This window comes from Lissotriton vulgaris, chromosome 3_1 (assembly GCF_964263255.1).
Source record: "Lissotriton vulgaris chromosome 3_1, aLisVul1.2, whole genome shotgun sequence".
Taxonomy (NCBI): domain Eukaryota; kingdom Metazoa; phylum Chordata; class Amphibia; order Caudata; family Salamandridae; genus Lissotriton; species Lissotriton vulgaris.
This window is the reverse complement of record NC_141689.1, coordinates 90,500,108-90,525,607: the sequence shown is the minus strand read 5'-3', so window position 1 is coordinate 90,525,607 and position 25,500 is coordinate 90,500,108. Positions and strand designations below refer to the sequence as shown.

Genomic DNA, 25,500 nt, shown 5'->3' with positions numbered 1-25,500 from the left:
GAGTGAGGAGGACACACCTGTTTCCATACCCAACTACTTTTCCCTGCATTGTACTTGATATGCATCCCTCTCCTTTGCTGTCTTGAGCTGAGGTGTGTATTGGCATCCTGGAGAACTTGCCCGCCATTGGGCCCCTATTCACATATATAAACGCTAAGGACTTGCCTCTGCTTGGAAATGCATGAGAAAAGAACAAATCAAGTGGATCCACTTCCTCCTGTGTCTGCCTCTTTGGTTACAGTGCCAAGGAAGTCACGGGATTTTGGTATCGCAGGATTTCATCCGAGTGAAGGTCATCACCCACTCCAATATTCCTCACTTGTCCCCACCAAATCTGTGATCCAGTCAAAGGCCAGTCTTATCCCCTTATAGATATATTTTATGTAAATTTATTGCGTATAGATATTCCTTAAATTTGGCATTGCCCAAAGTAGGGTTCAAATGACATAATCCATCAACAACATTTCCAGAAAGAAAACTAAAATCAAAATAAGAATTTGTGACTGAAGAGACACTGTGCAGGTGGGGGGGGAGGAAGTGGGACAAAGGGGGGGGGGAGAATAGGGGTTAGGGGTTGAATATTAGGATGTAATATGGGTCGCTGATTATGTTATAATGTACTTATTGCAGCTTCTCCGGGGTACGGAGCGCTGTGTCTTATGTGCGATCTATCAAAAAAAAGAGTTGTTAAAAAAAAAATAAGAATTTGTAGAGAGCCGTACTACAACTCGCCAAGAAAGGAGAAGAGAGTGCGGAACACTTTGATGCTCCAAGTGGACCATCTTCTTCTGATAAGGACTGTCCCAAGGACATTTTCTAAGATGGGTGTTGATGGAGTCAATGAACCCTCATGTGTACAGAAATTGTTTCTCTATAGCGTTGAATCAAGTATTTTACACCATGTTGTTGGTTGTTACTGACTGCTTATTAGGTAAAACTTACAGCAAACCTGGTTTAATTGATAAATCATGAATAGGAACCTGTCTGCAATCACACTAAGCAGTATTTGTTTTTTCCATGTCTAGATGCTCCAAGAGACCTCCAAGCGTCTTCGTTCCTGGAGACCCAGGGCCGGCGGCTGGGTATCATACAGTGCTTGGTTGACAGTGCCCCTGCGTCCATCCTAACCTTGTATCGACATGATGCGCCTGTGGCTTCCACCAGCTCCCACAGCACCTGGGACCCAAGGTTAAGGATATCCTCTACATACAACTCACTGCGGCTGGAAATAATAGAGGCCAAAATGGAAGATTCTGCTAACTACGTCTGCACAGCCAACAACACACTGGGCTCCACAACAACGTCTCTGTACTTCAATGTGCAGGGTAAGCAAGACAAACTTGGTAAAAAGGATAAGAAGAGGCGCTTGTAAGCTAGGGGCGTGGGAATTTGTCACTTTTTTCCTAAAAAGTTTTTAACAACCTTGGAATCTTCATGAATTTCAGGTGCCTGCAAAGCTTTAAAAATCAAGCAATCTAAACAAATATGATTAAGATATCTTAATCAGCAGAAGAAAATCAATTTTTCAAGAAAATTATTTCCCAGATGTTTTCAGCAAAGAAAGTTAAGCAGAGTTCATAGTTCAAGCAACATTTTCAAACTGTGCAAAAGTTCACCCACCTCTGTTATGCAGTCTTTATTAAGGAGGGTGTTCATTCAATTCCACATAGTATGTTTTCAAGCCGTTTATATCTCCCACACACTGTTGTTGGAATCAGCTCATTGGTGTGTCTTTTCCTTATCCATCTTCTCATTCTAGCTGCTGAGGAGGTTCACTTCTACAAGAGCTTGGCCGTGGTCGCTATTGTCACTGCTACTTGTCTCCTGTTGTCAATCGCTGTATTAGCAGTCAAGCTTCGGAAGAGGTAAGTGTGACCTGATGCCTGTAGGTAAGGTACACGCACCTTTGAGCAATTACAGTAAATGTTAATGGCCTAAGATATCTAGTCCCTCATTATTATTTTTTTATAAACACAATTTTTATTGGTTTTGTTGTTAGGAACAGTACAATCAAGTGTGTTAGCCTTTCACAATACAATCATCATCTAGTAGTAAATTTGTGACCTTTTAGTAGCCCATTTGCGCTTTAACACATTTACTTTGGGTCAGATTTAGGTAAAGTCAGTTTTGCGATTCCTTAATAGCGATTTTTACAGAATCAGGCAGGCCCATAGGAATGAATGGGAATTGCGCCCGCAATTTGCGAGTACCCAATAGGTACTCACAAATTGCGGGCGCCAGAGGAACACCCTGTTCCACCCCTGAAATGTGCATGTGTGCACATGTGGCGCACATACATGCTCGAAGGGCATGAATGTGTGCCACATGGCACTTTCAACAAGCATTTGCAATGCAATTGGTCTCGCATTTTCGAAACTTTGACCTATTGGAATTGTAAATGACAATGCCTTTTATTATTGAAGTTTTTTTAAACATAAATAAAAGGCATTGTCGTTTACAGTGCCAATAGCTCAATATTTTGCAATTGCGAGACCTATTGCATTGCGAATGCTTGTTCAGTTTTCTCACTGTCTGTCTTATTTAGTTCCTCGAGCACATTTATTTTTATTTATTTATTTATTTATTTAATGAGTTTTATATAGCGCTGGCTAGACCCGTAGGTATCAGAGCGCTTTACATTCGGTTACACAATGTTACAGAAAATGATAATTACACATGCAAGAGGTTCATGAGGATGTTAGATGGAGTTGGCTGAGGCCGGCAAATAAAGGGCTAGGGAAAGGTAGCAATTGGAATGTTAAATCCACCTACCAGAACCCCCAACAGTGGGGAATGGCTTCTGAGGAAGGATGGAATCTAGTTCACAGGAGGAAGGGGCACCACTGGAAGGGTGATCCCCAGTTTAGTGGAGAAGGATGGGGTCCACAGCTTAACTATCCTTTATTCCCCTGTTACAACCGTTTTAATGGGCTGGAAGAGGTGGACTGACCATCACCTCAGTCTCCTGAAGTTTCCAACGAGAGAGGGGTATTTATTCCCCCAGACAGTGGTCCTATTTCCAACGCTAGGGAGGGTCTACCCATTCAGGATAGTGATAATCTAGACACACTGGTAGGGAATATTGATATTTTGACACCCTCGAAAAAACCCCCATTGGCATCTCCCCTTATTAAAATTCTGTCCTGGGACATAGCAGGCTTAAAGAAAAATCTGTCTAATCCTGCTTGGAATAATTTCCTAGAGGATTATCATATCTGTATGTTCCAGGAAACTTGGTGTGTTCAGCCAGAACACAAGCATGGTTATTCCACATTTTTCGTCCCTGCAACTCAACAGGGGAAGGGGCGTCCATCGGGAGGCCTACTTATTTGGATCAGGTTAGATCTGAATTGTGAAGTTATTGTTAAACACATCCCCACCAATGACATACTTCACATAACCGTTAAAAGGCATTCCGACGGAAATGTTTTGGAACTCTTCTGTGTTTATGCCAGAGGTCTACCAGGGGGTCAATCTTCACCCATATTAGAGCTGTTAGACAATAGGCTATCCTCCCTCCCCTCTAAATCCTCAGTATTGGTGGGAGGTGATTTTAATTGTACTTTTGAGCCCCTTGATGAGGAGGACCACTTGGGTTCTCATAATAAATTGGGGAACCAGTTTATTCCATCCTTATCACTGGCCCCAATTAAGAAGTGGTCTGCCAGAGCCATTCAGCTAAATGCCCTGGTGTCTGCCCACGACCTATGGGCCTTAAATGGCCGCACTACATCAGACCGTATGGGCGCTATGACCTTTAATCGAAAAGGCTGCCCGTCACGGATTGATTATATCCTTTTAGATGTTTGGTCATGGGCTAACCTTGTTGATATGGAGGTCTGTCAGAGGATTGATAGTGACCACAATCCCCTTTGTATGGGTATGTTCTGGGGTGACAATATTGGCAATAATGCCTTAAATGGGCTGATCACTAAAGAATTAGTTCCCTCTAACTGTAACCGCAGGCTTAAATGGAACGTGGTCAGGTGCGATGAAGGAACACTCGACAACATCAAAGTTCTAGTTCTGGCTGCTTCGAGTGCCTTGGCATTAGTTCACCAAACTCCTTTCCAGCCCCGGGGATCCACGTTAGCAGCTAAGTATAAGAATTTAATAGGGGAGATTAGTACGTTCTTTTCTAAAAAAAAATAAGGGATGTCCACTGATTAAACATACCCAAAGGAAGGGTAACCTTTGGTATACTGTCTCTTGTAGGGAAAAAAGAAAAGCCATCTCCTTGGCCATAAAAAATAAGGATATACTAGCTGCCAAAACAGCAAGACAAGATTATCGCATTAGCATTGCGAAAGCCAAAAAAGATTGGGAAGAGGAACATTGGCAGGCATTAAAGGAAGCGGCCCATGGGAAAAACGCCACTGTATTCTGGAAATTGATAAATATTCTTGACAGACGTGGTGCTGAGCCCATTCCAAATCATATAACTGAGTGCCAATGGCACTCTCATTTTTCTAAATTATATGGTGAAGGCAGCCTGGAAGTTGTGCCAGCCCTTCCAGCACTAGATACTGGCTGTTTGGCTCAACAAAATGGTGACACCATAGATGTGTTGTTTACGCCCCGTGAAGTTCAGGAAGCTATTCATAAAATAACACCTAGCAAGGCACCCGGCCCGGATGGAATTCCGGGGGATCTACTGTTGCATAACCCCACGGTTTGGGCGGATTTAATCGTAAACATCATGAATCTTATCCAGTCTGGCCACCAAGTACCTGACTCGTGGAAAGGCGCCGAAGTTGGCACTATTTTTAAAAAGGGTGAGAGAGAGGACCCTGCCAACTACAGACCAATTAGTTTAATTGATGTCATTCAAAAAGTAGTTGGTAGGGTCATTATAAATCGGATTGAGTACTGGCTTATGGAAGATAATATCTTGTCCCACTTCCAGGCAGGATTCAGAGGTAATGTAGGAGCAATCGATCAAGTTTTTAGATTTTGTGCAGTTTTTTGGAAAACAGTGTCAATAGCCAGAGGGAGTCTTTACCTGGCTTTTATAGATTTAAAAACTGCATTTGATGTAATACCCCGTGCCAAATTATGGGACGTTTGATTGGACATGGGTTTCCCATCCTATTTGCTACAATTTATTATCAAACTCCACGAGGGTACCTATGCTAGGATACGATGGGGGACGCAGGGACAACTCACAAAGCGTATCCCTGTTAACAGAGGGGTGCGGCAGGGGTGCGTGATGGCCCCCACTTTGTTCTCCCTCTTCATAAACGGGGTGGTGAAACATCTGCAAGAGATACCGGCAGATGCCCCCATTATGGCCGGGGAGAAAACGCCATTGCTCCTCTTTGCCGACGACACCCTTCTGTTATCAAAAACCCCCAAGGGCCTCCAAACTCTCTTTGACCAGTTTAGTGTTTTTTGTCAGGAACGGGGACTTACAATAAACACTGCAAAAACCAAACTAATGGTCATGACCGCCAAGAGAAACCACAGGAATATACACCTGACTTTGAACGGATCTCTCCTTGAGGTGGTCGAAGAGTTTGATTACCTTGGTGTTAGAATTAATAATAATATGAAATGGGAACCCCATATAAGTAAAATGATTTTAAACCTTAAAAGAGTTTCCGGCACTATTCTAAAAAACCAGCGTCTCTCAGTGAGCAGGCCAATTGCCCCTGCCTTGTCAGTTTATGAGGGAAAAGCAATAGCCTCAGCGGTTTATGGTTCAGAAATATGGGGCATCGAGAACATCAATAATCATGTCCTAACTGAGAATAAGTTCATGAGGGACTTGGTTTCACTACCAACTTCTACCCCATTAAAACCATTATTTGCAGATCTAGGTAGGAGGTCCATTCGGGACATTGTTCAGCTTTGTCCCCTCCTATATTGGGTACGTTTGAGGAGGACTCCCGAATTAGCTAATTATGCTTTAGTGTTGGATGAAATGTTAAAATTAAACACTTCAGGTAAAATCAAGTGGCTAAATGTCTTAAAACAACTTGTAGCTAGCGTGGGTTTATGCGATGCATGGGCCTCCCAATCCCCTCCACCAAAACAAATGGTAAAAAAACTATACTGGGACTGGATTGAGGCCAAGGCTTTACAGAACTCAAATTGGGGACAATTAACTGAGAATTTTTTGACCCATAAGTGTAATATAAAGCTAGAATTGTTTTTGGATTTTATCCAGATTCCTCGGGATAGGACACTTTATCTGAAATTTAGACATGGAACATTGCCCCTTAAAAATTTCACGTCTAGATGGAGTGGAAGGAGGGAAGAGGATACAAAGTGCCCAGGCTGTACAAACCCTGAAGAATCATTAGGCCACTTCTTTTTTGCCTGTAAAGCATATACCCTACCTAGGAACAAATGGCTAAAACCTGTATTAAAGAATCTTGGAGTCAGGGATCACAAATCAGCATTACGTATCCTCATCTCCAACACCTCTTGTATGGCTACTATTTGTGGGGTTGCAAAGTTTCTATCATGTGCCTGGATCATTAGGTTAAAGTTGTTAAATAATGTTTCTTCAGTCAACATTCCTACATGATTTGTATATGTATTCTTTTAAATGATGAAATGGTTTTTATATTTTCGTGTGTATTGTATGTTTGTACTTTTTATGATACATGTGTCGAATAAAAGTATAATGACTGACTGATAATTACACATTACGTAAAAAATAAGCAACACATTGAAAGAGGAAAGAAAGGGTGAAAGAAGTAGAAAGGAGGGGAGGAAGGGGGAAGTGTGAAGGGGGCATGCAGGTCCGTGCTGAATTTTTAAGCACTTTATACGTGTGCTGTAATGACCACTGGTCTAATGGACCTTATCAGTGGGACCGGTTTCATGGGCCAGAAGACAGTGGCAGTATGAAAAATTCAAACTATATTTACATAGATGTTTCTTTTTTAAGGCTGAACCTCTCCTCTATATTTTCATGTCAAGCGTGCTCATGCTCACTAAGCCAGCGGGTGGATTGTTAAATGAATAAATATTATTGTGCACCCTGTGAACTCTAGGTGCACCCATGGTTTAGGAGTCGAGCTAGGGATTCGCCCAGGATCACATAGTTTGTTTGAGCAGGGACATTGTGATGCAGTCCTTTGCTCTTTATTTTACAGATGACTGTTTTTGAGAGCTATCTCTGCTGTCACAAGGAGGGTGACCCTCCGCCCTCCATTCTTTTGGGACACCCAGTGCCAGTTTTCCTCTTCGTATAGATCAGAATCCTAGTCTGTTGCTGACCCAGCACTACAACTCCCAGAATGCAGCACGTTATTGAAGGGAACGCCAGGTGCCCTCTCGTGACCCCGTTCTTTGTGCTGTGTGGGTTTCACTGACCGTGGAGCTCGGAGGCACGAAGGGGCAGTTATGCCCTGTGTTTCCGGGCTCAGCAGCCCACGCACTAAATCTGAGGTGTTCAACATTAATGCATTCGCTATAGACCTAACATGCGCGCGCACTCGTCCTGCGTCGGCCCTGTGCAGAGAAACTCGAGCAGGGAAGGGCCCCAAGACTGAAAACACAGCGGCTTCGAGGCGCCTGAAGTTACCTGCAATCTGATCTCTATTCTCGAGCTGAGCACTGAGCAGGCCTGTGGTATGGCTTCAGAATAAAGGGTGTTGGGAAAGAGTACAGGATAGTCATCTAAATATTTAAGTTATACAATTACATTGTGCGGTGCGCCTAAAGCTCCGTGCGTCTACCTCAGTGTGGGTATGGCGAAGCGCCCGGGGCCTTTCATCTGCACAATGAACCAGGAAGCAGCAGGAGGATTGCTGTGGGAACCTCTCCAGTCGAGGGAAGGAGCAAACGCCGCTGCTTCGTTTCTCTTTAAATTCGATAACACATGGCGCTGAGGGGTGCAGACCATGGAGCTGGTGAGTGGTGGTGACAGTCAGTTTCCCAGCACCCTAGAAAAGCGCGGAATGGGGGTGGAAGTTGTGAAGCCTGTCTGGAACAAAGAGCACCCCAAAGTACAGACAAAAGGAGAGACTAAAAGTATCTGCTGTCAAAACATCACAATTAATTGACGGCACACAACCACTTCTGGCTCCCTACCTTCTCATCGACCCTTATAAGCAGGCCCGGTTCTAGCGGGTGGGCCGGGTGGGCCAGGCTCACCCAAACATGAACCTGGCCCACCCAAACTGGAGCCTTGGCCCTCGCACCGTGGGCTTGAAGGCAGGCTGTGCGCAACCCCATTGGGCTCAAAGTGATTCAACCCTCCTGTGTGCATCAGCCCCGGGGCGAGACATTCCCAGGCGCACACACAGAGACAGTTTTAGAGATTATCGCACCCGCGTACTTCACAGGTCATTAAACGACCATTTACATGTTAATGAGGCTTGGTTTTACATTTAGAGGTGGAACAAAGGTAAACCAGGAGTCTCCAGTGTTGAAGGACACTCCCCGTTTTCACCGCCGTTTTTTTTCACCATTTTGTCTCAGTAAATTTCGGTAAATGTCACGTCATCTTTTTTTTGGAGCAGGTCGACGCAATAGCGAGGGCGGCAAGTTTTTTCATAAGTTCCTGGGGAGGATTAGTTGTCAGCCCTGATCAGAAAGCAGTTCAGTTAAGAGATGCTGCTACGCGAAAGTTAAATGTCATTGCCCGGTGCTTCGTTGTGTGCGCTTTCCGTGGTTATGGGGGCTGCCAGCTGCACTCTGTGCCCCTTGAACGAAGCACAGGTGTCTTCCTGCCTTGTTGTGGAACGTCCCTGATTTTGATGCTAACAATCTGGTTACTCCTAGATGAGCTGGGAACCAAAGGACCTATTACAGCACCTTATGCGTGCGCTGTGCCTGCACCGAAGCACTTCCAGAATGCACTGTACATTACAGTAAAGTGCATCAAACCCAAGTTGTCTGTTGCATGCTAGAATCCCACTCCTTACGTGGTCACATGGGATCACTGAATGCACAGCTTTTTATTTAGAGTATGTCAGGGTGGTGATGTGTGTGCTGGAGCAGTGATTGTTATAAACTGACAGGGCGTTCTCAGCTCCCAGAGTGATGTGCAGGTCTCTCGTGCCAGTCAGATGATCATCTTACCCATAGCTGCGTTTCACTCTTACAAGTGCCCAGGGGCATATTTTACCCAAATAGGTGTCTGTTCATTAGTGAATAAAAACAAGTCAAAGTGAATTTTGGTTATCAGGCGCCCATCGCGCCAGTATTTTCATACTGTTGGACGACCCCTTAAAGCTCGAGATTGGTTCGAGACCGATGCCTGGCTCTGGCTGGGGGTCCTCTTAGACCCTTGAACCTAACACGATCCGAGCCCAGACCCTTCTTGAGGCAAGAAACACTGACACATTGCCTAGTGCCATCTTTTACCGATATGCGCCTGGGTTGGTGTATTTTTAAAGTTGAACCAGCTTGCTGGTCTTCACAAGCAATGGAAAACCTGCATTGTGTTGCAACTCTAAAAACACCAACAGGAACACACTGCCTTTAGCAGCTCTGTCTAAAAGACCCATCTTGGTGTTTAAAAAAAAGTTTTAACAGAATATGGTGGGAGGATGAGGCGTTATGCCCAGAAGTGCTGACTTTGGACCTTGGTAACCTGGTTCAAGTCTCGGTGTGGCTTAACGTCCTGTGATTTTGGGCAAATCACCTATTCGCTCTGTTCTTAAAAATGAATGGGGCCTTGTGTTAATGTTAGGAGTGCTCATGAAAAGCGCTCCAATACCTTCAGGCCCAGTTGGCGCTATATAAAACTGCACAAAAGAAATAGAATAAAAATGAAATGCTGGTTTTCAGAGGCGACGGAAGCATATTAGCCTAAAACACTTTCACAGGTTCTGATGAGCAGAAGTGTGCTAAAACGGTAAAAGCACCCAAGAAGGAAGGCACTACCTTTTAGCTCATCATAACGACCCCCCCATGCCCATCGCTCAGGTCTGGCTCAGCTTGTCCCATGAGTACTTGGGTTCGCCCATCTGTATTTTTTATAGCATACGCGTGAATAAGTCGGCGCAGTATAAGATGCATCTCATCACAAATGGACGTTACCGTTTTATAAGCCTATGTTTGTTTTAATAGCGAAATTGCCTCCGAATTGTTTTGTCCTAGTTGCAATATTAACTTTTTTTCCAGAATAATTTTAATCTCGACTGTAATTTTCAAGGGATCTGTTAAGAATTGTGCGAAATCTAGTGTTGGGGAAGTTGGCAGGCCCTCATCAGTCTAAAATAATAATATTGGTTGAAAGCAAAAATATTTGGTCTGAGAAAGCACACTTTAGTTGCGCAGCAGTCGCTGACACTTAACGGAACTACTTTGGGTGAGTTTAGGCTCCGTGTCAAATGAACAATTGGCATTGTTCACAGTGAAGCTATCCAATGGCTGAATTGGGCTGACAGCTGTAGTGGGCATAGTAAAAATCTGAATAACACAACAGCAGATTGATGAATGAAAAAAGCTGGCTGAAAAAACCTACACGTAGGTATATTAAATATAGCTTAAATAACCCTACTGTACATATTAAGGATTTAGCAAGTTACAGACAAGTTCCACGACTATATAGAAGAATGAGGCTGAAGGCAAAGTTCCTTTATAAGGTTGTAGAGGTAACTTGCAATATCGCGTTAATGTATGCTAGGGTGTACTTTATTCCTTATAATACATGGTCACACGCTTGCCTTCCCACAATACTCAAATATCATTTTGCTTTTTCATATGAAATAGATAGGATGGGTGCAGGTGTGGAGAATAAAAGTAGGATTTGTATTGTAAAATTAAACACACTAAAAAGCAGTTAGATATTTGTTGCAAAATATATTTATATCAGTTTAACATAAGTAATTTAACAATAACGCTCTTTAATTACATGAAGTGCACCAAAAATAAACATGTTGCCATAATATCGTCCTTCTGCATATCACTGTTCATCTAGAAAAACAAAGCAGAAGAAACAAGCATTGGCATAGCCAATAGGTCTTGCCTTTGGGACCTTATAAGTGTTTAACTAATGCAACAGTTAATGTTGCATCAAGGATATTGTGCTGGATAACTAAACACTTATAAGGTCCCAAAGGCGAGACCTATTGGCTAGGCCAATGCTTGTTATCATTATCAAAGACCGATGCAGGACAACAATAAGACAATACAAAGTGCCCAGATAAGGCTGGTGATTAATGATCCTGCTGGAGAGCAATCATTTGTCTGTTAGTAGTTTTTAAATGCAGATGAACTGTGTTTTATGTGGATAGCTCAGTGGGTTACTGCCTCTGTCACAGAGATCCTTGTGTTACTTGGAGTTCAGAAGTTACAATCCTAACATAGGGCAGTGACCAATGAACTGTCATCAAAGAGCTGCATACAAACATGAATGGTATAGTTAGAACTTCACTTTATTTGTTTTGTGATATAGTTAGAACTGCCCCAGTCTTTCATTATTCTAATGTTGCTAAAATGAGTATGTTTGGGCAGATATACATTTTTATCAGTAAAGCTGACCCCCATGGGATACTCTTTAAATCCTAAGGTTGTGTTTCCCCAGACCAAACCCTCTTAAAATATACTGCCTACCAGTATGGATAAAATGTGAATCCTACACCTTGTAATCCTCATTGGCTTACGTGACATTCCCTGTAGTCTGATTAACATCCTTGTATGGTTCATGGTCTCTGTATAATGTGTGTGTGGTGTAAAGTACTGACACACACTACACCGATATGAGTAGCGCTATCCAACAAATGACATGCATATGAGGTAGGGGCTACGTAAAAATGAGGGGCACTGTTGGAGGGTGGAAGTGAGGGAATACGAGGAAGAGTTCATGGGTGGACGGGGGAGCTAGGGAGAGATGAGGGGCACTGGTGGAGGTTGGCAGTGAGGGAGTCTGAGGAGGAGGTCATGAGGGGGAGGGGCTACAGAGATATGAAGGGCACTGGTGGAGGGTGGCAGTGAGGGAATCCGAGGAGGAGGTCAAAAGGGGAGGGGCTATGGGGAGATGAGGGGCACTTGTGGCATGTGGCAGTGAGGGAATCCGAGGAGGAGGTCAATAGGGGGGGCCATGGAAGGATGAGGGGCACTGTTGGAAGGTGGTAGTAAAGGTATTTACGGAGAAAGAGGTTATTGGTGCGGCCCCAAAAAAGACTTTTGCATCAGCGCTGAAGCCGGCCCTGTCATGGCATTTCTGTTTTTGTTTATTAAATTAGCAGTCGGGTCACAAGGGCTACTGTGGAACATACTTTAAAGTGCGTGGTAATTATATTTAGTGCTATATTCAATGTTTTAAGTTTGAAGGTGATTTTACTAATGTTTTTACAGGGAAAAATAAAAGTGGAGCCCGATGGTGCCTGTCATGGGGCTGGGGCCCAAGGTCAGCTGTGAGATAAGGTGCACTGGAGAGGAGTAGTGGATAATCAAGCCTGTAAGGGAGTGAGTGTGTTGCAGAGTCCGGGGTCAGGTGGAGGTAGTAATGAAGTGGGATTCTCCCTGAAGGTTCGCACAGAGGGAGCCAGAGAAGTGTCACTTGCCTGATACCCCCACCTCAGAAACCTCCTCTTCCCATCAAAGGAACATTACATGGAAAAAACACTTTTTGAGAGTGTTAATATTTAGAAAGAGATTTGGAAAAGAGTGCGACAAATCGAGCCCGCAGTGGCCCACCCAAATGCACACTTGGCCCACCCAAAGAAAAATTCCTGGAGCCGGGCCTGCTTATAAGTGCCAAGGCCTTGGGAAACAGCACATAGCTGGCAGAAGCACCCAGTCCAAACACGGTGGAAATACACATTTTGTAAACTATTCTCGTTTCCCGAACAAGTGAGGTATGTTTGTTTCTAAAGAGGGCGGGGCATTCAAACTCATTGAGAGTAAATACCAAGTAGCAGCATGCGCACACGAAGCATAAACGTCTACAGGCACAGCAGCCATCGGATTACACAGGCACAGCAGCCATCGGATTACACAGGCACAGCAGCCATCGGATTACACAGGCACAGCAGCCATCGGATTACACAGGCACAGCAGCCATCGGATTACACAGGCACAGCAGCCATCCGATTACACAGGCACAGCAGCCATCGGATTACACAGGCACAGCAGCCATCGGATTACACAGGCACAGCAGCCATCGGATTACACAGGCACAGCAGCCATCCGATTACACAGGCACAGCAGCCATCCGATTACACAGGCACAGCAGCCATCCGATTTATGCAATAAGGCAAGCAGGGAAATCTTTAATCAACAACACTGTACGGCAAGGTTTCAGGCAATACTGGGCGTGGAACACATACTCTGGGATCACACAAACTGAGAGCAGAAGACGGGGGAGTCACAAAGTACAAAGCCACAAAGAGGGGAGTCTGATACTCATTCGGTGATCGACGTGAACTTAAAAATAAAAAATGTAATGAAAAGCAGTGGGCAGCACGGGTAAATTAGCAACAAGACGTCAGCAGTTCTTTCATTTAGTTGCTTCCCTGTGAAATGAATCCAAACAAGAACAAGCCCGCGAGTGGTGCACACGCGCGCACCACAGCGAGACATGTGGTTTCAATAATCGCGCCCGTGTCTGGGCACGATAATTGAAACCATGTGACCCCCGATGAATTGGGCCTTGGCATCACCGTGAGAGGTGGTGATCCGGTCCCGTTTTAAATCGATACAACTTAAATTGCTGCATAGGGCATACTACACCAGTTTGGCACTTGTTACGATGGGTCTCTTGTCTTCTCCGGAATGCCCCCAGGGCTGTGGGCAGCCAGGTACTTTTCTACATCAATGGTGGGATTGCCCTGCCCTTCAGAGATACTGGGGAAGAGTGGTTTCTGCCATGTCCCAAATATGCCATAAATCAATTGAGGTATCCCAACATCTCTGTCTTTTGAATATTTGGGAAGCCACTGACCTAACCAGGTTTGAACGGCTCTGGGTCACACTGGGATGTATGATCGCTTAACGCAAGCTTGCTAGAACCTGGAAGGGGGGGGGGGGTTGCACTCAGACACGCGGATTGGGCATTGGACATGGACTGGTGCAAGCAAGCAGAGAAGGCGGTGTATTAAAGGAGAAGTTGCCCGGGTAAATGGACCAAAGTGTGCGGCCCCTGGAATGAAAGTAGAGGTTATATCTGTACCCCACTCACTGAGGCGACTGATGTTGTTGACCACGTAACACCATAAGGCTGGCGGTTGCAGGTATTGATGATATTAATGTGTTTTCCTTTGACCCAATGTCCTCTTTTGTTTCATTCATATTTCCTGCTGTCCTCAAGAACTGCATTTTGTTTTATAACTGCACCAGGTTTGTTTTTATTTGATTTATGTTTATTTTCAATAAACAGAGTTATAAAAAAAAAGTGATGGTTTACAAACTTGGATTTATAAACATTCATGGGCGACCTTCCCCTGGAAACAATACAAATAGTGAACCGAGATGCAAGTCACTTGTCATGGTCATCCTCTGGGTCTGGGTTGCTATTATACATGGGCAACATTATAGTTATTAAATCAAACACAAGAGAAGGTTTTGTACAGTGCACATCCTAAAGTCATGTATTTCGAGTTCCTCCTATATGTGATCAGGAAGAAAAGGAGGCAGAGTGAAATAAAAACAATTGCCTTGTGTTGGACTTGGCCTTTTTCCCCCAAATGTTTTGCTTTTCGCCCCTCTAATTTAAGATGTCTCCCCCCATGGTAAATGTGAGAAGTTGGCCTGATATATAATGTTGACTATTCTAGTGAGCACTTTGTATCAGTCCAAACAACCCTTATTGATGATTGGTTGTAAGTCAACCTTATAGACCAGCTATCCTAGTAGCATGGATACGCAGTCTTCGGGCTAAACTCTAGAGGGTGTGTTAAGCCAGCTGTTATACCATCACATACACCCCTTAAACACCAAGTGAAAGGACACCACACAAGTGTTATGAAAATAAACAGTGTATTTATTTAGATCACAACAGCCCTGTACTCTTTATGATGACAGGGTACTAAGCACACAACAAAACTCTTACGAAAATACTTTAAGTTGCACAATTTACACAAATGCCCGAGGGGCACGGAAAACCATATACTACAAAAGTGGAATGCGAAATTACTAGCAGGTAAGTACTAATCTCATAGGGTTTGGAATCTCTAGGACTGGACTACTGAACCTTCAGATTACTAGCAGGAGGCCTAGGGGACTCGGGTGCAGAGTGTGCACTCTCACGCGGGATGCGGGACAAAGTCTATGGAGGCTAGTAAAAGCAAAAGTTAGTGTTCTCGGGCGAACCCGACTAGATAGACCTGAAACGAAAAAGGATCTGGACCCTTGGATAGTGAGGCTATGCTGGGGCACCGAAATGCCGAAGTTACCTAGCCCAGGGGCTGCAGATGCATAGGTCTGGAAAGATGTCGGGAATCCTCGTTGCAGTCTATGGAGCCTGAAGAAAGAAGTTGCTGGCAGGCGACCAGTGAAGAAGTTCGAAGTGATCCAAGCCTGGATTGAAGATGGATGACACCTGAAAGCAGAGGGGACCAAGTTCTTAATCACTAGCCAGTGATTGTGTGGGCACCAGGATGGCACCGGGCGAAGTCACCTCGACCAGGTGAGTGGGCGACGCTGTGCTCTGCAGTCTCGCGGACCAGGAGGCATTGTCGGCGACCAGGATGGAGGTGCGAGCTGTCCCACGATGGTTGATGCTGTCGACGTCGCTGGACCCAGGATTGGGGCAACAAGTCTTGGCAAATGCAAGCCCACGCGGTGGACCTAAAATGGCGTCTGGAGTGGACCAGGAGGGTCCGGGGTGCTCCTCTGTTGGAAGGGAGCAAGGGCCAGTCTGGAGCAACCAGACCAGCAGTGGTGTTGTCGTCGTTCGTCGTCGGGAAGGCCACAAGCCAGCGGGCTAGTAGCCAGACAACGCGGTGAGCAGCAAAAAGCAGAAGGTCCCCACGCCGATCTCGTGGATGCTGGGGGGCTGGACTTCGGTGCTGGAGCTGCTCAGGGTCGGGGCTTCTCGGACCCCAAAGCACTCACTCGAGGATCCCTCGGCGGTCGTGCTGGATAGAAGTCGTGCAGTTCTGATGATGGCCGGTCCCTCGAGATCTCGTCGCACCTACGGTTCTCAGCTTAGCTGTAGAGGTAGGTAGAGGTCAGAGGTGCCAGGGAAGCTGGGTCTCGTCGTGCTGGTCAGTCGGATTCCGGAGGAAGGACGTGCAGCAAACCGCAGTGTTCTTAGATGGTGCCTGCGGGTGCAGGGTGACTACTCCTCAGTCACAAGGGAGAAATCTTGAGAAGAAGTCGAGAGTTCCTTTCGTAGAAATTAGTTTCAGGATTCCAAGATGATCTAATTTGGAAGGGGGCCCACTCCTAACTTTATACAAGAAAAAGGGGCTGGCACGCGACTAGGTCCTGCCTATGGGTGGGAACAGGAAGGGGGGTGGTTACACCCCTCTCCCATGCCGGACTTTCCCCAGGCCAGGGGCTGGTGTGTCCCTGGAACTGGTTCTAGCCGGCCTATGCATAGTGAGCACCGGGGTGCCACTTGCAGTCACCTTCCTGTAAAGCCCTGCCTACCCAGGATACACAAAACCCTGTCTGGGATGGTGCTAGCACCGCCCCTGACAGGAAAGCCTTTGTCCAAGCTCCCCTCGCTGGAAGGACTCCCAGCTGCAGGGGGTCAGACTTGTGTCTGTGGTGGCAGCATCCATTTTGTGATGCTGAGGCTCGAGTTAACTTTAACCGGGGTTCACAGTTACATACATGTCGTGTCCCTCTAGAAGGGTGGAATGCTAACCCCGTCGCCAGAATTGGCGAGGGGTTAGTATTCCAATTCGTATGACACCTTACTCGACATGTTTTGATAAAGCAATACCAGAGTTAGCATATAACCGCGAGGATTATAATGCACTTAAGAGTATATGGTATGCGTTATCATGGAACAGCTATTAGGACTTGGTTCCGCAAGCTGCAAACGGGCTCAGCTCATGCCAGAGCACCATATCACATAATTCCAAGCACTCTGCCTTCAGGATTGTTAAGGTCTGCCATAGGAGTGACTGATAGGAATCTATGTGTCCATTTTAGGGTTAGATATAGGTATACTATATCTAAAGCAAAGGGTGATTACACCACCTTGCCCCAGCTGTTGTGCAGCCAGTTGTGTCAGATTTAGATGGCCAGACAGGGGTGGCATAATATATGCTGCAGCCCCTGGTAGGCCCTGGGTACACCTATGCCCTGAGTTACAGAGTCTGATAAGTTGGCCCAGTACCAATTGGTAAATGCACCTAAGGTACACGTGTCAATTTAGTGAGAGAACAGCAAGGCTGTGGGTCTGATTAGCAGGCCCACAGCCAGAGAAGTCGTAAACCAGTGAAGCAAAAAGCAAAAATCTGGGGTGATCATAGGATTGCAGACCCTACTCTCCTACATGACCCCCCCCCCCCCAAACTTTGGGACAATAAACTAACCTTGACCAGGTGAGTCTTCTTGCTCTAAGTGGAAATACCTGGAGAGCCCATCTGCATTGCCATGATCAGTGCCTGGTCTATGCCCCACTGTAAAATCCATCCCCTTGTCGTAAATATTTAATTTACCATCTTAATTTCTATGCAGGGAAGTACTTAATCAATAATAACTCAATCGGAAAAGAAAGAAACAGAGTCCGTGGTGTTAGAGTTCTTAGGGGTTTTATTCCTTTTAAAAAGGAATCGTTCCGGAACTGGATATCAGGTTCCTGCAACCACACAGGGTCCAGGAAGGGATAGAGCCATATTTTATTGACAATACATAGCTTATATACTTAATTTACATCATAGAAAGCAATATAGTAGGCGTAACAGCTGAGAGAAGACAAGATAACAGCATCCATGTGTTACTAATGCGTAATCAGAAGGCGTGGACTAGGCGTAAACTGGAGGTGTGTTCTAGAAACGTCACAAGTAGGTGGCACTAAACAGGAATGTTGCAATGTCAGCAGAAATCAGAGGCGTGGATGCGCGCGCAGCTGCATGACGTGTGACTGACGTGAAACTGAAGGGTGCAGGGGACTTGACATTTCAACTAGCGGAAAGAGACAGGAGTCTGGCATGTCAGATCAACTTGTGCTTCTATCATATCTGATATCTGATGTTTAGGAACTGAACTATCTGGGCGGAAAGGTCTCTGGGGCAGAAGCTATTCTATACTGACTGTGAGTGCGTGTATAAGCGCCTGAGTGTCTGCATGAGAAGCGTGGGGGCATGGGCCTTCCAGGGTAGCGTGGTAACAGAGGCTATGAATTACTTGCACGGAGACAGGACGGCCAGGCCCCTTTGCTCTACAGCTGGGGGAATGTTTACTTAAACTAGTAGGCAGGAATGCGTCTTCGGAAAGGGAAACAGATAACTCGAAGGTTGAATTCATTCTTGGCAGGCAGCAGGCTGAGCTGAGCGCGGTGGGCCGCGCTGGAAGTAAGGCAGAGTTCACAGGTACGGGGGCAGCCTGGGCTGAGGTTTTCAGAGTCAGAAGGCAGAAAAAGCTCGATGGCAGAAATTCAGGGCCTACTTTGCCAGAGCTGAAAAACGTGTAAAGTACACCTCAAAAAGACGTTGGCATAGCATACTTAGGAACGGACTATTCAACCCATTCAGGGTGGGTCTGAAAGAGGACATGTTAACGTTGGACGCAAATGTATTTGCGTCTTCATAGCTGGCACAGGAGGGAAGTTACATGCACTTTAAACTCGTACACTGAGACGGTGGGGTACACGATAGGGAACATAACTTGACCAAAAATTTATATTTCCTCATTCCCTCCTTGTTCCCTACGGACCCTTCATGATATCTCGATCATCATGAATCGATCAGTCTGTTCTTGTAACATAATTTGCTCGTCTCTCTTCCGTTGTCGGTTTGAGAGAAAACTGGAATGTTCAATGCATGATGTGGCGCACAGTCCACATATCGCCGGCCCACACTGTAGGCACAGGCAGCAACTGAATACTATGACAAGGCCAATGCCTAGGAAGGATAGGATCTTCCATCCCCAAGCGGACAACGTTGTCCAGAACCAACCGGACCAAGTCCAGGTGCCTGGATTCTGATGTATTAAACTTGCAATTTTGTGAAGACGTGTAATAGCTTTGTATACAGATGGCGCGTTTTCTGGAATGAAAACACAGCAACTTGACCCGATGACCTTACAGGCTCCACCTCTATCTGCCAAGATGACGTCAATAACAAGACGATTCTGAAGGACAACAACCCGCATGGCGGACTGCTCTTCTGTTAAGTTACCTAGGGCGGAGGCAGTTTCATGTACTACTGCTTCAAGGGTTCTAGTTAATCTACGTATTAATTTACTGTTTTGGACGGGGCCTAAAAAGAAAAAGAATCCTTTATTAAAATCGGTGTATTGTTCCCATGCCGTTTCTGTATAGTCGACAAGCGGGAGATCTCTTCGGAGTCTATTCTTTACTAGATTTGTGTTTCTGTGATAATCAGAAGGGGCTAGAAAAACAGGTGGCAGAAGGAATGCAATATAACAGGTACCATCCCAATCTGGAGGTAAACGTATGTATGCGGTATGACCACAAACAAAATAAGAATGACGGGTAGCTTTAAAGGACGATTTACCATGATCACTGAATTCAACCACAGTAGTACATTTACTATGACCTAAGTGTACTGAACCTTTCTTCCTGACACATAATTCACCAGTGACTGGTAATACTGACATAGCGGGCAGAACTGGTGCAGCTTCGGATTCAACAGTAAGAATCATAAGGTTAATTGTGTAATTACTTAATCCATATACTTCATTTTCGAGATCAGTTCCTATTCTAATGGGGAGTCCCTCCTTATCAGGGTAACAGACGTCGAGCAGGACTAAGTTCAGGTTTCCCCAAACCCAGCTCCCGTCGAAAACAGCAATATCAGGATCTAAGGAATTAATTATTTTAAACCATGCACCACAGGAGCCGTTGTGAGTGAACGGGTATGGAAAGAGGGGCAGAGCTCCCTTGTAATTCTGGTAGGGAGGGAGTCGGCCACATATCCAACAGTTTGTAGCGTTATTAGTCTGATGGGAATGATGTAGCATACTAATGAATGTGTTGTTGCGCAGCGCAAGTCTGTAAGAAAGTTCATGTGGAGGTAACTCACTAAAAGAATGTTCAGCAGAAACATTGTAAGCAGATTGTTCACGCTTGAAAATAGGGCAATAGATAGGAAGTAGTATACTTGCAACAATAATCAGAATACTTAGAAAAAACATTATTAACAATGTCACTATACAGTGACTACGCAGTGATTTGCAGTATGTACGTTTCTTGAATTGTCTCTCTCTCTCTCTATCTCGATCTAGGGGATACATGTCAGAAACTATTTAACCGATTCACCTAGGGGAGGACTTAAACAATTAAACTGTCTGACTTGTTAGATCGGAGCTTCAATCGATACTCCTCTTGGGGAGTTTTCTCTCGTTCGGGTATTTTAAAGTCACTAGGTTTAATACAGTCTTTGGTGGGGGTGGACGAGTCAGGGTCTGGTTTCAGTTCGTTGCATAGTTTAATATGACTCGTATGGACCCACCCCTTTCTGCCCTCCAACTTCACTGCGGTCCTCGTAGTAAGAAGAACGGTCTTCGGCGCTTTCCAGCGGGGCTCCAACGGGCTTTTCCTGTCGAAGTTCCTAACTAAGACCAGGTCGCCAGGACGGACATCATGCGGCTTTACATCAGTGTTGTCAGGAAAGGCTGCGGCAACCTGTGAACGACATGATTGGAGTGCAGACATCAAGGAGGCAAGGTAATCTGTCAACATGTTACAATCAACATCGGTAATTTTCTTAGGAATGGGCGTCCCCCACATATTCAGTGGTCTGCCAAAGACCACTTCGTACGGGGATAGTCCTGATCTCGAATGGGCAACCATTCTCATATAGAACAGTGCAACTGGCAGGGCGACTATCCAGTCGACCCCTTTTTCCTGGCATATTTTGGCAAGGCGGGTCTTTAGTGTCTGGTTATGCCTTTCTACAAGGCCTGCGGCTTCGGGGTGTCGGACACAATGGAATCTCCACTGATATCCTAGCAGAAGGGAGACATGTTTCATGAGTTCGGATGAGAACGGCTGTCCGTTATCTGAGTATACGACACGAGGCAGGCCGTATCGTGGGAAGAATTCTCGAACCAGCTGCTTGGCAGTGGTCGGGGCAGTGTAATCTGAGACTGGGTATGCTTCGGTCCAACGAGAAAGTGCACAAACAACTACGAGGACATATTTGAATCCTCGACAACGGTCCATCTGGATATAATCCATCTGGAGGACTTCAAAAGGGTGATCGGGAGGATGAAATCCACCTTGCTCTACAGGAACGCTTTTACCTGGATTGAACTGACAACAGATCATGCAAGTACGTACTTTCTGTTTTGCTGCTGCTCGTAAGTGTTTGTTGTACCAGAGATTCTGTAAACTGTCTAACATAGCTTTCTCTCCTAGATGTGCAGGACTATGTGCTGTATTTATCATGATTTGGACCATTGAGTCGGGGAGGAACCATGTAGATTTTCCCTTTGTGACCCATCCTTGATCTGTCTGGATCCCTCCTAGTTCAGTCCATTTCTTTATTTCATCTGGAGTAGCATGTGTCTGAATATCGATTACGTCTAGGGTGGGATCCCTGACTGACATACACTGAGTTGGTACTATTGTCTTTGTCACATCAGTAGTCTGGGTGTGAGTCAATGCTGTATGTTTTGCTGTCTGGTCTGCCAGGTCGTTAACCTGGGAAACAGAATCTGTAACTTTAGTATGTGCTTTACACTTCATAACGGATATGCCTGAAGGCAAATGTATTGCTTCTAACAGTGCTTGAATGAGGGGACCGTGTTGGATCTTGGCACCATGAGAGGTCAAGAAACCTCTTTCTTGCCATAACATGCCGAAGTCGTGTACGACTCCGAACGCATAGCGGGAATCAGTATATATGTTAACATTTCTGTTCTTGGCTAGAATACAAGCTCGGGTCAGAGCGATGAGCTCCGCTGCTTGAGCAGACAGTGTGTCAATACGGTGTGTTTCTTTAACTTCAGTTTCAGTGGTCACTGCATACGCGGCCACTAATTCTCCGGTGTTTGTTCTCATGCATGAACCGTCCACATAAAGTGTCAGGTCCGGATTTGTCAGTGGAACATCTGTTAGGTCTCGCCGAGGTTTTGTTACTGTATTGATGATTTCTATGCAATCATGCGGGGTTGGATCTGTCATAATTGTAGGTAACAATGTTGCGGGGTTCAGAATGCTACAGCGTCTGATTTCTATGTGTGGCTGGAATAGTGTTAATTCATAACCTGTCAGTCGTGCTATAGTCAAGTGTTGAGTCTGGGTTCTGTTTAAAAGAACCTCTACAGAATGTGGAACTTGAACTGTTAATGGATGACCTAAAACAATTGAGTCACTCTGTCTGATTGCTAATGCTGTTGCTGCTACTGACTTCAAGCACGCAGGGAGTGCCTGAGCTACTGAATCCAATGTACTTGAAAAATAAGCGCAAGGCTTATGTGAACCTGCTTGATCTTGAGTGAGGACAGACAATGCTGTACCCTCACGTTCTGTAACAAAAAGTGTAAAAGGTTTGCTGTAACATGGTGTCGCTAGAACTGGTGCTTGGCATAAAGCTTTCTTTAATTCTTCAAAAGCCTGTGTATGTTCCTGATTCCAAGGAAGGACAGTCGAAGTCGCTGCCTCCTGCGTTGTTAACTGAATGAGTGGTTTAGCTAGAAATGCATACTGGGGAATCCATTGTCTGCAGTACGAGGTGAGGCCTATAAAGGCCCGCACTTCCTTTTGTGTCTGGGGTTGTGGCATATTTACGATTAACTGAATGCGATCGGGAGTGAGCTGTCTCCCCACTTTGGACAGCAAGTGACCCAAGTACACAACTTGCTGAACACAGAATTGTAGCTTCGAAGGAGACACCTTGTGTCCATTGTCGGCCAGAAAATGTAAAACTGTCAGTGATGCTTGTTCACATTCGGGCTCACTTTGTGCGGTGATCAGTAGATCATCGACGTATTGCAGTAAAGCGGTGTTAACTGGCATTGTGATACAATCAAGTTGTCTTTTCAGTGCTTGGCTATAGATGCTGGGGCTTTCTGTGAATCCTTGAGGGGCGCGTGAAAATTTGAAACTTCGTCCATTTAAACTGAATCCGAAGAGATATTGGCTCTCTGGATCAATAGGTACACTGAAGAAGGCGTTCTTGAGGTCAATTACAGTAAAGAACGTCGCTTCTGAATCAATAGCAGTCAATAAGGATGAGATGTCGGGAACCACAGGGTACTGTGGAATAATGCATTTATTCAGTTCTCTTAAATCAATCACCAGCCGATATACTGGCGGTGCATTGGGATCAGTACGTTTAAGAATCGGAATGATGGGTGAATTGCAGATATTGGAGTCCGTTTCTACAACCACTCCTTGGGCAATGAGCTCTTCAATGATTTCCAGTAAAGCCACTACAGCGTCGGGTGGTAACTTGTATTGTCTGATTCTGGGTAAAACTACACCTGCTTTGAGTGTAACACGGTATGGTGTAATGTGCATACAACCTACATCAGTTGGGCCTTTTGCCCACAGGTGATCTGGTACATTTTTCAATCTGACATCAAACTCACGTAACACATAATGACCCTTGAAATCCCGCAGAAAGAGTCTAACTCCCTCCGGGGAACAGCATATTATAGCTCCTAGAGCCTTCAATGTTTTTATTCCTAACAGATTTTCTGGACATGATTTCGTGAGTAACAGGTCTGTAACACGTGATAATGGACCCACAGCCAGGGGAACGGGTTTCGATACCTCATTTACAATAGGCTGTCCTGAAAAACCAAGGGAAACATTCTGTGAGCCTGAGAGGGGTGCCCCTGGAACTTCATCATGACTTATTGTGGTACGACTTGCCCCTGTGTCAATTAAAAACTTTCTGTCTTTTCCCAATACTTGACTATGTACATAAGAACCCTCTTGATCTACAGGAATCTCAATAAGAGGCAAGCCACCCTCCCTCTCTAGGCTGTTTCATGTGTATCGTGGATAATCGGGATAAGCGGACTGGGCATACTGGTACATCTGTTGTGAAACTTGCTGAGTTGCGGCAATGGGCTGCGGCTGTGATACCGCTACTGTCTGTGCTGTATGTGATGAAGCATGCGTAGGCTGTGTATTCTGCATGGGCTGTATATTCTGTGAAGACTGATGCTGGTTATGGTCTTGTCTAGGCGGATGCGGTCTTTCTTTAGTTTTACCTGTCGCTATGTTATGTTTCAGAACTGGGCATTCGTGTACGTAGTGACCTGGCTGCTTGCAATAATTGCATGTCCCTTTAACGGGAGCTGCGGCGTGACCTGTCTGGGTCGTACCCTTTCTGTGGCCGTCGGTTGGGACCGACTGGGCTACTAGCATTTTCATTTTCGTGTCTTTCATACGTTTCTGTTCCTGATCCTGCTCTTCTCTAATTCTGTTCTGATGGTATTGTAACATTTGTAACATCTGTGATGGCGTATTGGCTTGCCATGTACTCTCGACCTTGTATACACGGTTTTTAACTGCTAACAGGGAATTCTCGACTAACTTTGATACAAAAAGATGCGGGTACGACTCGCTACTTGGTTTAAGACCACTATTAATAATGAAACATTTCTCGAATCTTGAATAGAAGTCACTAGTATCTTCATCGGGTTTCTGTTTACATGCTGAGATTGCATCCCAGTCTTCCTTTCTAGTTGTCAATAATCTTGGCAGAACCTGTACTATCAAACCTGGTAATGCTTTAGTTTTCTCCCCAAGGCCTACCCCTGGGACACGTTTGTTCTCTTCGTCTTCTATTTCTGCCCATACAATCTTTTTCTCTCCCACCTCCCATTCTTTTTCTTTGAGTTTCTCGTAGATGCCCGTGGGCAGCAGTACCTTTAACATTTTCGTGATATCTTCGTACGTATAATCCCCCATCAGTAACATGTCTTTAAGCTCTCTGTGAAAACCTGCAGGGTCTTTATCATGGCACGGGACTAGTTTCTTCATTTCTAACAGTTCTAACTTAGTCAGAGGAGTGTGTACATACACACGTTTCAAGTTATGATCCTCACCCATCACTGGATGCACTTCTCGTAAGGGGTTCTGACTTTCAATGCCATGCAGACGTTCCATATGATACATTTTTCTTTCTGGGGGCGGGGCGGGAACATATTCGGGACTTATGGAAGTGTCATATCTGTGGCGTTGTTCTAGAATTATATGAATTAATTTGGTGCTTAAACCTCTCCATCTATCCATGAGTAGTTCTTCTAATGTATCGTGTAAGGGACCTGGATCAGAATGTTGATTTCTGTATTTCGTGAGGAGGTGCTGAATCATGTATACACCTGCTAATTTCTGCTCGTCTGGGGAAAGGTTCAGGAATGTCTGTGCTACGGTGTCATCATTGTATATATCCGGATTGTCAGTCCATAATATGGCTGACCGGGCTAGTTCTTGTTCATCCATAGAATTGAGTACATGGTACCCCATTCGTTCTCGAAGCCTTTTATCAG

At 45.2% G+C, this 25,500-nt stretch overlaps 1 protein-coding gene across 1 annotated transcript in view; it reads left to right on the top strand.

Annotated features, from left to right (window-relative positions):
- The window catches only part of SIGLEC1 (sialic acid binding Ig like lectin 1), a 315,685-nt gene that overhangs the window by 256,048 nt on the left and 34,137 nt on the right, over positions 1-25,500 (top strand). Inside the window, 2 exon segments of the mRNA XM_086960128.1 lie at positions 1,026-1,325; positions 1,760-1,865. Coding sequence (XP_086816254.1) covers positions 1,026-1,325; positions 1,760-1,865 — 406 coding nt within the window.